General features: G+C 38.3%; 1 protein-coding gene across 1 annotated transcript in view; it reads right to left on the reverse strand.

The window, feature by feature from the left end:
• Positions 1-447: 447 nt before the first annotated feature.
• LOC146756626 (uncharacterized) overlaps positions 448-16,413 on the reverse strand; it is a 47,728-nt gene continuing 31,762 nt past the window's right edge. Inside the window, exons 20-32 of the mRNA XM_085524241.1 lie at positions 16,024-16,207; positions 14,292-14,438; positions 12,751-13,707; positions 12,359-12,511; positions 10,914-11,089; positions 10,652-10,718; positions 8,072-8,184; positions 7,522-7,663; positions 6,472-6,765; positions 5,552-5,784; positions 4,918-5,164; positions 2,951-2,996; positions 448-1,439 (exon numbers count right to left, since the gene is read on the reverse strand). Of these exons, the coding sequence (XP_085380367.1) occupies positions 1,297-1,439; positions 2,951-2,996; positions 4,918-5,164; positions 5,552-5,784; positions 6,472-6,765; positions 7,522-7,663; positions 8,072-8,184; positions 10,652-10,718; positions 10,914-11,089; positions 12,359-12,511; positions 12,751-13,707; positions 14,292-14,438; positions 16,024-16,207 (2,902 nt within the window). The 3' untranslated portion in view covers positions 448-1,296. The remainder of the gene's footprint in view (positions 1,440-2,950; positions 2,997-4,917; positions 5,165-5,551; positions 5,785-6,471; positions 6,766-7,521; positions 7,664-8,071; positions 8,185-10,651; positions 10,719-10,913; positions 11,090-12,358; positions 12,512-12,750; positions 13,708-14,291; positions 14,439-16,023; positions 16,208-16,413) is intronic.

Here is a 16,413-nt window from a genome sequence, read left to right on the forward strand (position 1 = left end):
GGAGAGAGCACAAAGGGCCACCAGAAGTTATCTCATAAAGGAATGGCCAACCTGCAGAAAAGGCTCCAAAGATCCCCCTCCCAAGCATGGCCAGGTTTACAACAGAGACTTTACCCTCGGCTTCCTGTTAATGAATCACCACCGAAGACCTGAAAGTGGTTCAGCACACCCATTAAAATCACAACCCTCCACACTTGTTTCAAGCATATACCCCTTAATTTCTATGATGACAAACCTTATGACATATAGTAGCTGTTTGCCCCACTGCTTCAAGTACCCAGGAGGAAAAGAACACAAATGCATGCTGGCCACTTGTCTGATCTCAGGGCAGACTGAAGGCACCAGAAGGAGAGATGGAAGTGAGCAGAGGAGGACTGTAGCAAGTCATAGAGGCAAGGAATGAGGTGGAAAGCAAGTCAAGAAGGCCAACAGAATAAAACAAAGATGTACCAGATATGAAAGTTTATTAAATACCAAGTTGGAACATAAATATCTGGAATTAAATATAGCATATTAGTGTCATAAAATACATTCATATAAAAAGGTGCAGTACCAATTAGACAGAAGGTTGAAACATTAATTTTCCTTCTTCCCACTATGAACCGCTTCAGGTTCATCATGTGTTCATCTACCAACTGTGAATGTCTTAAGATGGGTCAAATTCTAATGCAAAATCCAACAAGGATATCAAGTCAGAAATATCAAAAAGGTCACATTAAAGCTTTCTTGGCACTGCTACACACGCACAGTATTTTTAAACTCTAGGTGCGTGAAAGTGACAGCAATGTAAAGTGCATTCTTCTCCAGCTTAATCACTGCTAAAACTTCCACTTAACCAGCAGAAATATTCACAGCATCAGGACGGAAACAGCTGGCAGGAATCCAATCAAAATCTCCTATGCGTTAAAATAACACTGGAGACTCTACCACAAACAGTGGAAGGGTTAAATAGAACCAAAGGAATGCTTCTGGTAAAACCTTTAACAAAAAACATGGAGCAAAATAATGTGTCAAAAACATTTTGACAGTTCCGTCAAGTTCAAGAGCCAACCTTACTCAGTCTGACAGTAATTAAAAATAGATATGGTTCTTATCCTGAGTGCAAAATAAACTGACTACCCCTCGGTGACCAACAGGTAAGTGCAGAGTGTCAACCTATTTAATATATTTAAAATTTATATTCAAACCGCAGTAAAGATGTTTCCACACTAAGCTGCAGGATGGGAAGTCACAGACCTCCTATGTAAACAAATGATCTCCAGTACTTTTCCCTTTACATTTTAAATAAAAATATATTTAGATCAGGTAATTTTGGTTTAAAACATCCCGGTACTCCTGTACCGCTCTGCAAAGGGGATCCTGTTCAACATTGAGATTTTTTGAAGATCCATAAGTAGATTTCATTAGAGAAGCTCTAGCAGTTTCAAGCTCAGCGGTGGCTGGAAAGAAAAGAAACAAGATTGACGATGTTACTTTTACAGTAGATTGAGTCAAATCAGTCACTGTAAAAACATTACTGATAACTGATCAGGCTATGCTCTAGAGAGATATTTAAAAACTTCCAAGGAAAACACAAATCAAAAAGGAAGGCATAAAGGAAGAAACATTTTTTCACATTCAATGATCAGCCAATACAATTTTTAAAGCTAGTTAAAGAAATTCCAGGTTTTAGAAACACAGAATGGTTTGGGCTGGAAGGGACCTTTTAAGATCACCCAGTTCCAATCTCCCTTCTATAGGCAGGGACAGCTCCCTCTAGACCAGGTTCCTCAGAGCCCCATCCGGACTGGCTCTGAATGCCTGCAAGATGGGGGCTATGCACAACATCTCTAAGCAACCTGTTCCAGAGTCTCACCACCCTTACATTAGGAAGTAAAGAGTTTCTTCCTAATATCTAGTCTAAATCTACCTACTTTCAAGTTTACAGCCATTTCTCCGCATCCTGTTATTACATGCCCATATATATATATGGAAGTTTTAGCCTTAACTTTAACTGCCAGGGATGTCTTAACTTTCCCTGGCTAAACCCTCTTTCGTTCATGGAAACACATCTTCGATGGAAGCAGAAAAGGATTTTCAGTACTTCCATCCATCAGCCTTTTCCAGACAAGATCCCCAGACCAAGCAAATACTACGGCTCCTACTACACATGTAATTATGTTTGAATATGCAAATGAGCACATGGCAATGGGTTTCTGTCTATTCAGGGAAATTGGAAGAGCTGTGAAGCAACAGCTGGATTCTCAAGGGCTCCCTGCTTCAAAATAACTCTAGGAACAGCAGCAGTGACTCTGGCAGAATGCTAATTGTGAAACAGTATGAATTCTTCTCTGAAGACCTGGCCTTTTATTATAGAACAGGCTTTACACTGCATATTAAAAGCAATCAGTTCATGCTGTGTTTGCCTATATATTGCTGAATGATTTTTACCTAAAGAAAGGCTATCTTTTCCACTGATTCTTCTTTATCCAAAGACAAGTATGACAACATGTCAGGTACAAAAAAAAGCAATGAAAAAGAGCGAGCAAAAATTAAGAACACCAGAAAATGTATATGGTATATTTGAAGTGCTGAATGCAATGAATGTATGCAGAAAGAGAAGTAGTGACAGAAGTCCATAAAAATCTTATTTCTGGGCTTTTTTTTTTTTTTTTTACATTTGATGTTTGTGCCTGAGGATGAAAGGTGACTTGAACTTAAGCCAAGTGTATCTGTGCGGGGGAGATGGTTTGCTCTCCATGCTTCTTCTCAAAAGTAGCTGCAGAACATTCTGAAGAGTATATTGGTTAGCAGGAAGTTTTCCATTAAAACTCTCTAAGTTAGAGTTAAAAACAGCCCCACACTGTGCTTCAAACAGCACAAATCTTGACAACTTTTGAAAATAATTACATAGAAGTTACGAACAGTCATCACCTTCCTTAAAAACACTGATATCAGAGTAGCATATTACCTTGCTGAAGTTCCTTATTGATTTCTTCCTCCAATTCCTTCTGTACCTAGAATTATAAATAACACATGCATTATAAATAACACTGCACATTTTATTAAGTAACAGAAACCAGCTTGGATCGCTAGAAAGGAGCATTTGCCCCTCGCTCTCCCAGGAGATGTTTATTTACTGTCATTTATTCTGAATGCAAAGTTTTCATAAGGAGAAATTAGACCTTTTAAAGGGCCACAGTCCAAACACCGTATGCGATCATTTACATTTGAAGATATTTGCGACTCCTGTGTTATTTTCCATCAGGTCTTTAACGCATAGAAGTAATTGTCAAAACAGACAGCATATAGCTTCCAGACTCATGTCATTAGCAAATACAGTTAAGTGCTTGGAGCATGTGGCTTACGTGGAGAGGCTGAGAGCATCAGGACTGTTAAGCCTGGAGAACAGAAGGCTTGTGGTCTCACCTACAGGTGTAATTATCTGACTGTGGGATGCAGCATAAAGAAGACAGAGCAAGAAATTTCTCGGTGGTGCCAAGTAAAAGAACAAGAGGAACAGGCAGAAGTCAAAAGAGTGGAAATTTATAAGACTGCTAAAAATCAGGAGTGCAGACAGGAAATAAAATCAGAAAGGAAACAGAAACTGAGAGACGGAATGGGAAGTAGTTGTTCCCTTTCTTATGCTACCAGTAGGAAAACTGGTTTCATGAATCCATGCACTCACGCTGGTTGCAGCTAGCAGAAGTCACTATTATTTCCTGCACCCACTTTTCAGAGCTGCATTTCTTTCTCTTGTTTGTAATCAGTGCAATTTGTTTTTTCAAACAGTTGCATGGACAAAGTAATTGATACCAGCATTTTGAATAACAGCGGCGTAAAGTATTTTCAGCTTCTTATCCTTGAAGCTTTATCAAAGCTTTTGCAAAATCAAAGCCAAAATCTACACGAGCTTCCTCATCCCAGGAAATGCTCACACTCTACTTCAGATAACCTCCCTTACTTTGAAAAACACCAAATGTGCACTGAGAGCTTTACATAAAAACAAAAGTGCAAGATGACTACACGAGGCAAACTCCAATTTAAGTTCCTTAGTTTCCAGTTATTATGAACTTTACTGTCAGGAGAACTTGTAATCTCCTCCATCCAAGAAGGCAGCACTTAGTTTGAATTTAATGGCAATACAGAGGTGGTTTTTTTTGTTGTTTTTTTTTTTCCCAATAGAAGGAAACAGATTACTGGAAAAATCTGAGGTATAACTGCAGCAAAGACAAGGCTCAGAGTCAGGTAAACTCTTGTCTTTTTAAGTAGCCTGGTGAACAGGCCAAGTACTAAGCAGCACAACTGGCAAAGTACTTCAAAGCTATTGCAGAAGTTGCAATCATGTATAAATTGCTGCAAAATATTATAAAGCTGTGAAGACTTGAAGAGTAGGTTGTTGTTTTCTCAGGTAATAATACATAGCAGGAAGCACAAAAAGAAATGTTTACTAGGCACAGCATGCATCCCACAGCAGACTGTATAGGAAGAAGCAAAGCAATCATACTCACATCATCCTAGTTTTAAAGGATGTCTTTGTTAGTATTAATGTACTAAAAGAAACTAAAAATGAAGATCAGTAAGGAAAAAAACAACGTGGCTTGACCAGAGATGTCTGATGAGCTGAGCAAAGATGTCAAAGTTATCCATTTCAAGTATGTCATACACTTATGCACATTCTATACAGTAAAGTTTAATAAATAGCTTAGCTGGGAACTTCCAATGCCACAGCAGCTGCTTATTAAATTTTCTCTAGTTGAAAAAAAAGAAAAAAAAAACAATACAAAAACCTTACATAAGTACATAGTTATGTGTATATACAGTTAGATAGTTCATCATTTAGATGTCAGTATTTTTGGTGTCTGAGCACTCTAGGAATTCTGTACAATCTTAATGACCTAAAGTCTTCATCACTGAAGAGTATTTCACAATGCTTACCTTATCCATGTACACTTCAACTTTTTTTCTTGCCAATAATGCAGTCCCAGCAGCATCTAGGAAGCATTCCCCTTGGCTGAAGCTTCTGTTCAGTGTGGAATTGTTTCTGAGATTTCCCAGTTCAGCTGAATATTTTCCTGGACTTGCAGTAGGACCTCCACTGACAGTGCTGCTCGCAATTAAAGATTTGTTTCTTTGGCGTTCCTCAAAGAGCTTACAATTGGCTTCTGCAAGTCTCTCGGTTGTTCTGAAATATTTAAAAACACACAAAGAATTATCTTTGATAATATTTTTGCAGAGTCACTTCTTCCAGGTCTTTGACTACTATTCAGCTTTTGAAAAGAGAAGGCATTAGAAGTCCAAAATGAGAGGGGCCCAAAGGCCATGTGTTAAAATGCTATCAACTTCAAACATGGGCCAGTGATGCCATAACTAGTGGTGTGACTGCTAGAACACTGAAGTGAAATGATGGTGGTTCCAAAAATAAAGGGGAAAGGTTTTAGAGGGTTACGCTTACATCCATAGTGCTGACAAGACACAGAAAAAGGATTTTAGGAGGAAACAGTACAAGGTTTTTCATGCAAGCTACTGCTACTTCACGTCTTGTTACCACTCCAAAAAAGCACGCACTTACCTTTCCAGCTTATTTGCTAGCCTTATTCTCATTTTCATTTCTTCACGATGCAGCTCTTTGTATTTTCCCAGTTCCGCAAGCATAGATTCGTTTTGAAAAATACTGTCTTTGGTATTTTTTATTTTGTCCAACTCACATTCAACCTCTTTTATTCTGCACTTCAGCTGGTCTCTCAGCGAGGCATGATGATTTTCTCTGATTTGTTCTATCTTGTCTTGTGAGGCTGCCTGGACCTGAAGCAGATAATACAATTTCAACCATTGCAAAGAAAAAGTGAACTGCATCTCCCTATACGGTTGCCCATAACCAATTTAAAGGGCCCAGTTTTACTCAACTGAGTCAACTGGACCTTTTCACTACTATCAGCAATCAAGGCAAAACCCTGGAACCAACACGTTAAATAACTGTTTTCATCCAGACAGATCTGCTCTTAGCAATATTACTTATGGGAGCAGCTACTAAAAGAATGCTATGGCTGAAGGACAGGGCACACAAAAAGGATTCTACAAAGAAATTATGAGAATCCCATCCCCACTCTTTCTGCCCCACGGTAACTTCAGTGACTTCTTCCCTGAGCATTTTATCCTGTACAATGATAAAACATAACCTGTACGTATGGCCAAACCATCTCTAAGTTATAGCATTCATGTGATGAACAGCAATAACAAGATGACCAGATGGCCATAGCTTCTTCTAAGAACTGCAAAACAGAAGTCTGTCAAGGGACGGCTATTAGCTTGGGGACCTGCAGGCAAATTACACACACAAAAGCACTTTCGCCAAACAATTTTCCATTCTTCCACTTCCCTTCAGGAAATATAGAAGTATGGCACTAACACAAAAAACCAAAGTACGAACAAGAAATGGCAAAAAGAAGTTACATAATAAAAACTACAGACATACACAACAAATTCACTTACCTGCAAAAACAAATTGACTTCTTGAAGTTTTTGATTTATTTCTTGTGCAGCTCGCTCTTCCACTTCTTTCTTGTATCGTTCGATTTGGTTGTAAGTCATCATGTGCACATTGTGGACAGCCTCCAGATGTTGTCTCAGGTTTGCCACCTCTTCTTTCAGCTGGCATCTGGTCTTCTCTAGTTTTTCATGTTTTTTCATGTTTAGAGCCAGCAGTTCTTGCAAATAATGGTTTTGTCCTTGTAGTTGGACGCATTTTTTACACTCTAAATCCAGCTGATGAGAAAGTTCAGTAACCTACAGACAGTAATAAAATGAACTTAGAGGGGTGTAAAATTATTCTCTGAAAATTTATGAAGGGGAAGACCATCAAGTCTGTAACTGTCATCTGCTGACTCAGTACCCGAGTCAAAGGAAAGACAAGATCATCTTTTAAGGGAAGAACAACTTTTAAGTTCTTGCCAATAGGGTTCCTTGACTTACAACCTTCCTCAGTTCTGCAGCAAGTAAAAGATCAACAAGTAGCAAACTAGCAGAATTTCACTTACGGGAGTGTGCTGAAAGGCACTAGGGCCATTCTTTTGTGCACTGCTCTACTGCTCGATGGAAATCAAACCACTCTACCCAGACAGCAGAAAGAATGCCTATCATGCTTCAGGGGGAATGTTCCAGTACAGAGTTAACTGGGCACAGGAAACAAGTACTCCTCCTGCCATTGCTCTTGAAAGCTTTGTAAACAGTGCTTCAAAAAGCAGCTTCCACAGCAGTGGTAAAGGAAGGTATTTTCTCTCTAGGTCAAATCCAGTGTCTGGTTGCAAGAATATGTACAAAATATGAGATGTTTCAGTAGTTTCCAAGGTCAACTGTGAAGCCAATTTTCTCTCCCAGAAATATAACTTTTCCATACCTACTGAAAAGAATATTACAAGTCTCTAGAAATTAACATGACCCAAACAAAACAACAACAACAACAACAAACAAACAAACAACAACAAAAACAACAACAACAAAAAAAAACACCAAAAAACCCAAAAAGAAACAACAAGAACTTGCCTTTGTTCTTGATTTTTCAACTTCATTCACCATTTCAGAATACCTGTTCTTCATTTCTCCCTGGAAATTGAACTGGGAGTCTCTTTCTTTGGCTTCATGCATCTTTAGTTTTTTCACAGCTTTCTTCAAAAGGCTCTTGAACCTGCACAACAAATCAGTCAAGAAAATAAGCAAAGGAACTAGGTATCTATTTGTCACGCTTGTACAAGAAAAGCATAGCTATGGCTTGCTTCATTTTTAACATGCTCAACAGGCCAAAAGTTAATAAGAAAAACCAGCATTTCAATGCAATAGATCACCTGGAGGGTCCAAATTTCACCTCAACAGAGGAAAAAAAAGACTTCCCTCCCAGAAGTGCAAGGCAGCCTACATTTGCTCTTCTTATGGCAGCTACAGAAAATCATAGGCTCATGTACCAGAACTGTCTTGCAAGAACTGATGTGAGATCTGAATTTGCTCAGAGTTAAACACACCTGCTTTTACATGCAAGTTCCTTAAAGCCTGACTTCTAACCTACATGAGCTCTCTTTCAAGTACTAGTGAACCATACCTGTCACATTCCTTCTGCAGTTCAGTATTTCTTTCCCTTTCCTGGTCAAGACATGCTTCAAGTGGTCGTTTCAATTCTATCGGCTTCTTCACATTCTTTCTTTCATTCTCACACTTTCAAAAAACAAACAAACAAAAATACATGATACACTCAGCACAGGACAGTACACATAGCAACTGCAGATAGCACATATCCATCCTTTTGCCACATTCAGCAGAACACTGAGGCACAGGATTCTTGTAAACATTTAAATCACTTCAGGCTTCACACAAGCGGGCCAAGACCTAGGGATACCAATTAACGCCCCTGCTGAAGCAAATGCTCCTCTGCCCCCTTATTGGGCTTCGTCCCAAAAAGCTGGAAAAAAGATGCTAGAGAACAGCTTCCGCAGTTCCTCTGCTAATAGGTCAGCTTGCACAGGTAGCCACAGCCCTGGAGAACACTGCACACTCTACAGCATTCATTCCAATGACCAGCAGGCTCTTGTGGAAGAGTCTGCTTTTCTGGAATTCACCAGTGTCTTCTCAGTCATTACTTCCATATCTTATTTGTGGGTGTTTACTAATTTAGTTGCTGTTCCTCATGGTGTTTTTTCAGACAAACTACAGGAGAACTGGCAACTAGTTCTGTAGTTTGCATTTGCACCTTATTTATTCTGCAAGGGTTTTAAGCTCCTGTTATTCTGAAAACATGCAGCAGTTCCTCCGTACACTGCACTGAAAATAAGGGGTGTTTTAATCCTGCTTGGAAATCAAGGGGTCAGACAATAACCAGAAGGAAATCAAATAAAGAACACAGGAACTGCTGCCTTGCTCCATGTGCTCAACTGGTATCAAACCACACCGTCTTTCTGACAGCACAACTCCGAGATATTCTCTTGGCTTTTATTCAATTCCTTCATGACACCCAAATCACAATAGTACTCAGGACCTGAGTAGCAGGGATATAAAATCAGAGTATGTAAGAACTCAAGAAAATGTCAGCATTGCTCTGGGTATTGGCTAGGTGTTAGGGACTGTTTTCTGGGCTCACTTCTTCTAAAAGCTCAGCATTTTCCCTACTCAGTTTAGCAATATGGTCTTCAAGGTGGGCTCTCGACTTTCGATCTTCCTCGCACATCATGCATGAGCCTCTGGATGTCATAGCCAACATATTCTGATTTTGTATCTATGGAAACAACAATGACAAAGGGAATGCCAAGATAACCAGAGAGACAACACTGCACATAAACTGCATTATAAACTATTAACTCAAATGGAGGCAGGGCTAAGCTCTCACAACTAAGGATCTATAGTGAATGTTACACTGAGTTTATAAAAGATGGCTTGAGAAGCACCATCAAGAATAGCACTTAATGCTAGTGGAAAAAGTGAATGCTCTCTATACGATAAAATGAGGTTACATCATTTGGAGATAAGAAGACACACATACAACATTAACTCACAGTTTTCTTAAAATTCCCTACACTTACTGACTGTGAAATAACTGCAGATCTCCTCAGAGCAAGAAAATGTTTTCAGAACAGCAATGTTACTTATCCTTTTACACAAAGGAGCAAAGATTTGCATCACAGATGCATTTGTGTGTAAACAAGTTTGCTTATTCAGTTCCCTTTGTAAAGAATGAAAGTTGTCTACATGCTTTGAATAGCACATTTTAAGAAAAAGAGAGACATCCCTGACGTACAGAAGGACATAAAAACCTGAGCTTAAAGGCTTATATGACAAACTCATAAAACTTCCTCATGTGTCTTTACAGGATATGTTAAATGTCGGTTCTCCCTATGTGACAATGTATGGGTAAAATACAGAAGTGTTAAAAATGCTAAAAACCTTCTAATTGGTATATCACCAAAAGAAGATGACAGGAAAGGAACCTGGAAAAGAACTCAGACTTTTCTGGTGCAGATAATCAACAGCTTTTCCCTTCCACTAGATCCTTCTTATTCTCCCTATAGCAGCTTAATTTTCCAACAGCAAACTAATTAAAGAATATTCCAAGGTTACACAAGATGCTAAGCCATGCATGCGCACCAGCTACTTCCCAGCTGCCTGCCACTGACTGCACAGCATTACTTCACCTAGTTGTTCTTTCCTTACCTCAGCCCCCTGCGGGGCAGTAAAGTACCAACACATATTCACAAATGGAAAAAGAACCTAATGAGCTCAGGTGGAAACTATGACAAAGCTCTGAAGATAAAATAGATTTCTCACATCCAGGTTTCCCCTCCCAGATCTCAACCACACATCTCCCTCCTGCTGACACTGTCCGTCCTATCCATCAAAAGAATCATGCTGATTAACACAAACATTTTCATACTACTGCAAAGACAGAAATGGCAGCAGTGAAAGGTGGAGATTTACAACCTTTACCTTATGGGAAAACTCTCAAAACTGGAGAATAGACCATCAGGATTTTCAGAGTACCCTACAGTCACACCACAGCTCAGATGACTCAGCTCCCCTATGATCCCCAGGAAAACCACATAACTTCCCCACGAAAAATATCTAAATAGGCTCAGAAGCTCACATAAAAAAATAAAAAATAAATAAATAAAAGGGAAGTTTATGACTGGCTTACTGAGGCTTCAGTTCTCTTGTCCTGGTGTTGCGCAGCAGCTTCCACCCTGGCATTTTCCATTTCAAGCCTTAAAGAGAAGCACAGATCTTATTAGACAAATCCATAATAGCGCACACTGCAAAAGAATGGTGTGAAAGAATGCTATTTAAAGCAAGAGCTTCTTTTAAAATCATGTTTTACCCTGATGATGCAACAAGGCAATTCTGACGTTTTCAGAGAATCCCAGAAAGCAAAACCTTGCTTCACTCTGTTATTTTCTTACCGTTGGACATGTTCTTCCAGCTGCTTTATTGTAGAACTGCTTCTGGAAGCTGCTAACAGAAGGTCTTTCATTTTTTGGTTAGAAGCTGATATTTGTCTTTCCTTATTATCTAGGTCAGTCTTCAAATCTTGAATGCAACGCTCATATTGAATACGCTGTTTTTCAGAGTCATGTAACTGTAAAGTAGCAATGAGAATCCTCAGCAGCCCGGTTAGGTTCAGTATAGAGAGCTCAGTGAGCACTGAAGAATTTGGATATTGCATGTATCTACATACACCCCCTACCCAAAGTACTGGAATCGTTTCCAATCCATTCAAGCCTTCATTTCTCTTAGCAAATGAACAATAACAGATGATATTTCATCATCTGTGACACTGGCCTTTCCCATCTGCACAAAGGATTTTCTATAACACCATTATGAGCATTGACACTGCCAATCCTACCTTCTCAGTGGCTTGTGACATCCTGAAATTACTTGTTTGCTATTCTATCGAAAATATTAACCAAAAAAACCTCATCCTTTTCCTAAAGTGATTTCACAGCTCATTAGTATGTTATTATGGTAGATGTTTCAGAAAAAACCCACAACTCTCACAGAGAGCAAAAAAGAAAAACTCAAATTCAGCTGTCCAGTATTTCTACTTTTTCTCAGAAATCAGACACCAAACTTGGCCAAACCAAAAGCGATAACCTGCTGAGACACCAGGTCATTTTGCAAAGCAGCTTATCAAATACAGATCTTCTCCAGTTAAAGACATAATGACTTTGTGTCGAAGACCACCCAGTCATGGACACCAAGTGCACAGAACAATGCAGTTCATATACTTGTCTTTAAATCTATACCCCTGAATTTATTTCTAGAATAGGAGGACATTTGCTTATACTTTGAACTCTCTGCTCTGATTTGGCACAGGCATGACTGTGATCACAGATGACAAGGGGCAAGTTGAGAAGACTAAGGGGATAAAGACCACCTTATAGTGTTTACAACCAACCTTATAAGACACAGAAAAACAATTTGTAAATTCAGAGCACCTGTGTAATGTTGCTTCAGATAGTTGGTAGTTTGTACACATCCCATCCACAAATAAATTCTTAATTGTGTTTGACACCAGGAGAGGGAAGTAAGTTGGGAAAAGAAAGAACACTGCTACAACACCCTGGAGCCACAAGAAGAACTTTAGCTGTGGGGCTGAAGAACGGCTCCTACTTGCAAAAGAAACTAGTTGGCTTTTTGATGATTCTAGTAACACTTATCTTTCACTACAGAGGAGGAGGCCAGCTGGCAAAGATTTCACCAGCTTCATGAATTATGACAGGGTATCACTGCTAACCTCCTTAGCTCTCTCTGGTACTTGCTCTCAGAACATTATTTTTCTCTTCTTCACCAGAAACAGGGAAAAATCACCCTCAGATTTTATGTGTAAGTTACAGCCTCTCTGTACCTTAGCTTTAATCCTGTCCAGTTCCTTCTGCAAGTGCAATTTGTCTTCCTCAAGGTCACTGCGGTAGCATGTAGTAACTACAAGGGAAGCTTCTGACATAGACTGCTTTTTAAGAGCATCAGCAAGCTCCTGCTGCAGCTGTCTGACCAAACCCTAAGGAAACAGATAAACATGAGGAAAAACATGAAACTTGACTTTACTCCTTTAAACTGACTATATTATACAGTTCAGTCATTTACCGGTCCTCCTTAATTCTAAGAGAAAAAACAATGAACCACAACAAAACAACACAATTTGGTCCTATGTGTAAAACTTACACCTGATGCATTTTAGAAATACAAAATCATTTTATGAATTGAAACATTTTAATTTATTCTAATTGTATAGCTTACCTCTCTTTCTACTTTGTCAGTCTCATATTTAAAGACTTGTTCCTTTAAATCAGTACACTTGGTATTTAATTCCTTGTTTCTCTCTTCCATGAGGTAAACCTGCTTTTCACTGTCAGCTCTGAGTTTGTTGAACATATCATGAAATCTGTCCTGGACATCATTCACAACCTTTTCTTTGATGATCTCCTTGTTCCGCAAATCTTCCAGCTGCTGACGGAGTAAAAGGTTTTCACTTTGGAGCTGGGCCAATTGTTCCTGCATAGATTCATGCTTTATCATAAATTTACTGACTTGATCTTTCTCAAGTTGCCACGCATGCTCATTTTCTTTTGCTTGACACTGGGCTTGATTTAAGTCTTTTTGTGTCATTTCTAAAAGCAGTGTTTTTTCTCGAAGTGTTTGTTCCAACTGGTGAAGCTCGTTTTCTAGACTATTAACTTTGCTTTCCGTTTTACTCAGCTGCTGAGACAAGCTCTTGTTGCTCTCTCGCACCTCAGAGAGCTCACGATGGAGCTTGTCTTGTAAACGAAGCCATTCATCACGTTCTCTCTGAAATGTTCGTTCGGCATCACTTTTCAATGACTGATGATGTTCGAGATCTTGAACCACTGCATTCAAGCGGGAACAGAATGATTCAATCTCTGTTTCCAGTCTGTCTTTGCTTTCTTTTTTCTGTTCAAGCTTGGAAGTTAGCATTGCAGATTCCGTCTTGAGTAAATTCAGCTGTCCATTGTACTGAAATACTGTCTGTGTTAAGGTTTCCTCACTCAGTTTAAGTTCCTTCTGATGAGAATCATTCTTTTCTTTCAAAGACTCATTTTCCTCTAAGTATTTTCCTTCATCCTCCTGGTGCTTAAGTTTTACTTGATCGAGTTCTAGTCTTAGCATAGCAATCTCTTCTTGCAGTAACTGATTTCTGTGTAGCAGATCCTTTTCTCTATCATTAGTGTCAGATTTCTGTGTGATAAAGGACAATAATGAATAGTTAGTTGGGAAATAAATTCAGGTTTAACCCATCAGGCAGCTAGGCACCACACTCTCATCACTAAGTGGGATGAGGGAGAGAACAGGAAACAAAACAGAACTCATGGGCTGTGATAAAAATAATTTATTAAGCAAAAAGATGAAGGACATGGAAACAAGAAAGTGATGACAGTATAATAACGAATTCAAAAGCCAAGTAATAGGATCACAAACAGCCTCAGCCAGCTTCTTTCCTAGTTAATCTCCAGATATCTGGACATTTCACGGGTAGAAACCTTAGAAATGATTGTAACAACTATACAGTGAAGAACAGCAGGCAGTTTAAGAGACTGGGAACACAATGTCTTATTTTCCAGTGGCTTCCTACTTCCACATGCAATTCAGGTCTATGTGGGATTGATGATGCTATTCAGAGTTTTTAGACAACAGTAACAAAATTTGGTTATATTGATAAACTGTAGATAATCCACGAAAAGGCACAAAAGGTTATTTTTCTTAAGGTTTTAGAATGAGCACAGTGAAGTATAACCAAATTAATTAGGAATGGAACTGCTTACCTCTGAATTTTTCCCAATAGTTTTTCTTGTCTCTTCTTCCAGCTCCTTCTGTCTCCACAGGTGGTTGCTCAAAATTCCTTCTTGCAGAGCTCTAGCACTCCTTTCATTAGAGAGCTGTCTCTGTGTTTCATCACGCTCTTCTTCAACCTACAGTAATATAGTTGAACTTGTGAATCTTGAACAAAATCAGAATTAGCAATACCTTCCTATTTCATTCTTTTTATTCTTACATTCTATTAATTCTATTAAGAGTCATTTATCATAAAATCATAGAATGACCTGCATATCAATTTTCCATGTTTGCAAACAAACATCTTTAGATTTATCTGAATTGAAAGTTATAAGGATAGTGTGAGTCCTTTGCACAAATCAGCATCATAGAAGTTTTATACTTAATGAATCTCCCTCTATAACACAAGAAAAAAACAAACAAACTAGAACTACTATTCTTGGAAACATACAGAGTTTAAGTAGAAACCCAAGTTATCTTTCTAACAAACTATATATACATACTAAAACCAGAGATGGACACTCATATGCTTACAGTCAAAGATTTAAAAACATCTATTCATCAATATGAGCACTAACACTAAGAACTGCACAAAACAAATGACTAAGATTTCCAAAAGCACAATAACTACACTTACTTTACCCCACTGCAAGGTCTTAAGTCTACATCTCTTCTACTAATATTTAGAAATGCTTCAGAAAATGTGCCAATCCATTTTCAGTTTACCAAAATCTAGCAATACTGCTGGATAAATTGAGTTGTATGAGATTTCCAAAGGCTATTAATGAAGTGAGACACAGAAGAGGACTGACCAGCTGAACAGCAGACCAGGAGGTGAACTAATGCCAATGATGTCCCTGTTAAATCCAGGCAGACTGAAAGAGGTGATGCTAACTACTTACTGCTTCTGCCAGAGCAACGTGGCCACTGAGGATCCTTAATGACCACTTTCACATGTTCTTAATATGTTTGCAAATACAAGTTCTGAAAATTTGAGGCTTACTATTTATGGGGAAAAATACAACACAACAGACCGAATTTCCGAGGTATATTTCAAACTGCGTAGAACCATGACAGGAATGCTGAAAAGTAGGTAAAGGCCAGTGAAAAGACCCTCAAAACTGTATGTAAGAACTGAAGAATTCATGCAGGTTGTGTACAGTGAGAACATCATCACCTCAATTGCATCAAATAAGCCACTAAACTTGTAATAAAAATAAAGGTGAGAGTTTTTCTGGATTCAGTCTTGATTGTAAGCAACTGAGGCAATTTACAGATTATCAGGTAAACCGTAACATTTAGGCCTAAATTTAAATTCATGTAAGTATAATTGAAAGAATACTACAAACAGTAACTGTAATTTCCTTCTGAAGAAAAAAAACAATAATAATAAAAACATTATATATATATATATATACACATATAATATATATATAGATATATAGATATAGACATACATATACACACACGCGCACAGAGTTCTGTAGTAATTAGGAAAAATAACTCAAAGAGAAGCTTTGCCTGAAGCACAAACCAAACTATAATTCTGAAAAATGTGAAAAGGTATCATGAACTTGTTTGTTCACGCTGGTTTCATGACAATGGTCCTCAAAATGCACCAAGATAATTGCCTAATGTCTCTTTCACCAACAAGTTGAACATACTAGCATAAAATATCAGTTTGAAAGAAACAGAAAAACAGAAGATATATATTTAATATACCTGTTTCTTGAGCTGTTTCAGCGTTATTAACTCTGTTTCTAAATTCCTTACACGAAACTCAAGTTGTTGTTTTTCCTCTGTCTCTCTAGAATATTGATCCTTTTCCCTCTTTAGTTGCTTTCTTGTTTTTTCATATCGCATTTCAGCTCTATGTCTCTTTTCCTCTTCTTGTTTCACAAAAAATCTGGGATTTAAAAGAGAGTATTTGAGGAATTAAAGCACTGACAAAAAAGTAAATATGCCACATCATGAACCAGGAGAAACAACTTAAAACTGTAGAAATGTCACACCTTTTCAAATATAGAAGTTTTTCTGCAATTTTAAACTTTTAACATCACTCTAATTTCATTCCATTAGTGGTGGAAGACACGTTATACATGAGCTGCACAA

This window comes from Coturnix japonica, chromosome 26 (assembly GCF_054131305.1).
Source record: "Coturnix japonica strain WE chromosome 26, WE-NBRP24, whole genome shotgun sequence".
Taxonomy (NCBI): Eukaryota; Metazoa; Chordata; class Aves; order Galliformes; family Phasianidae; genus Coturnix; species Coturnix japonica.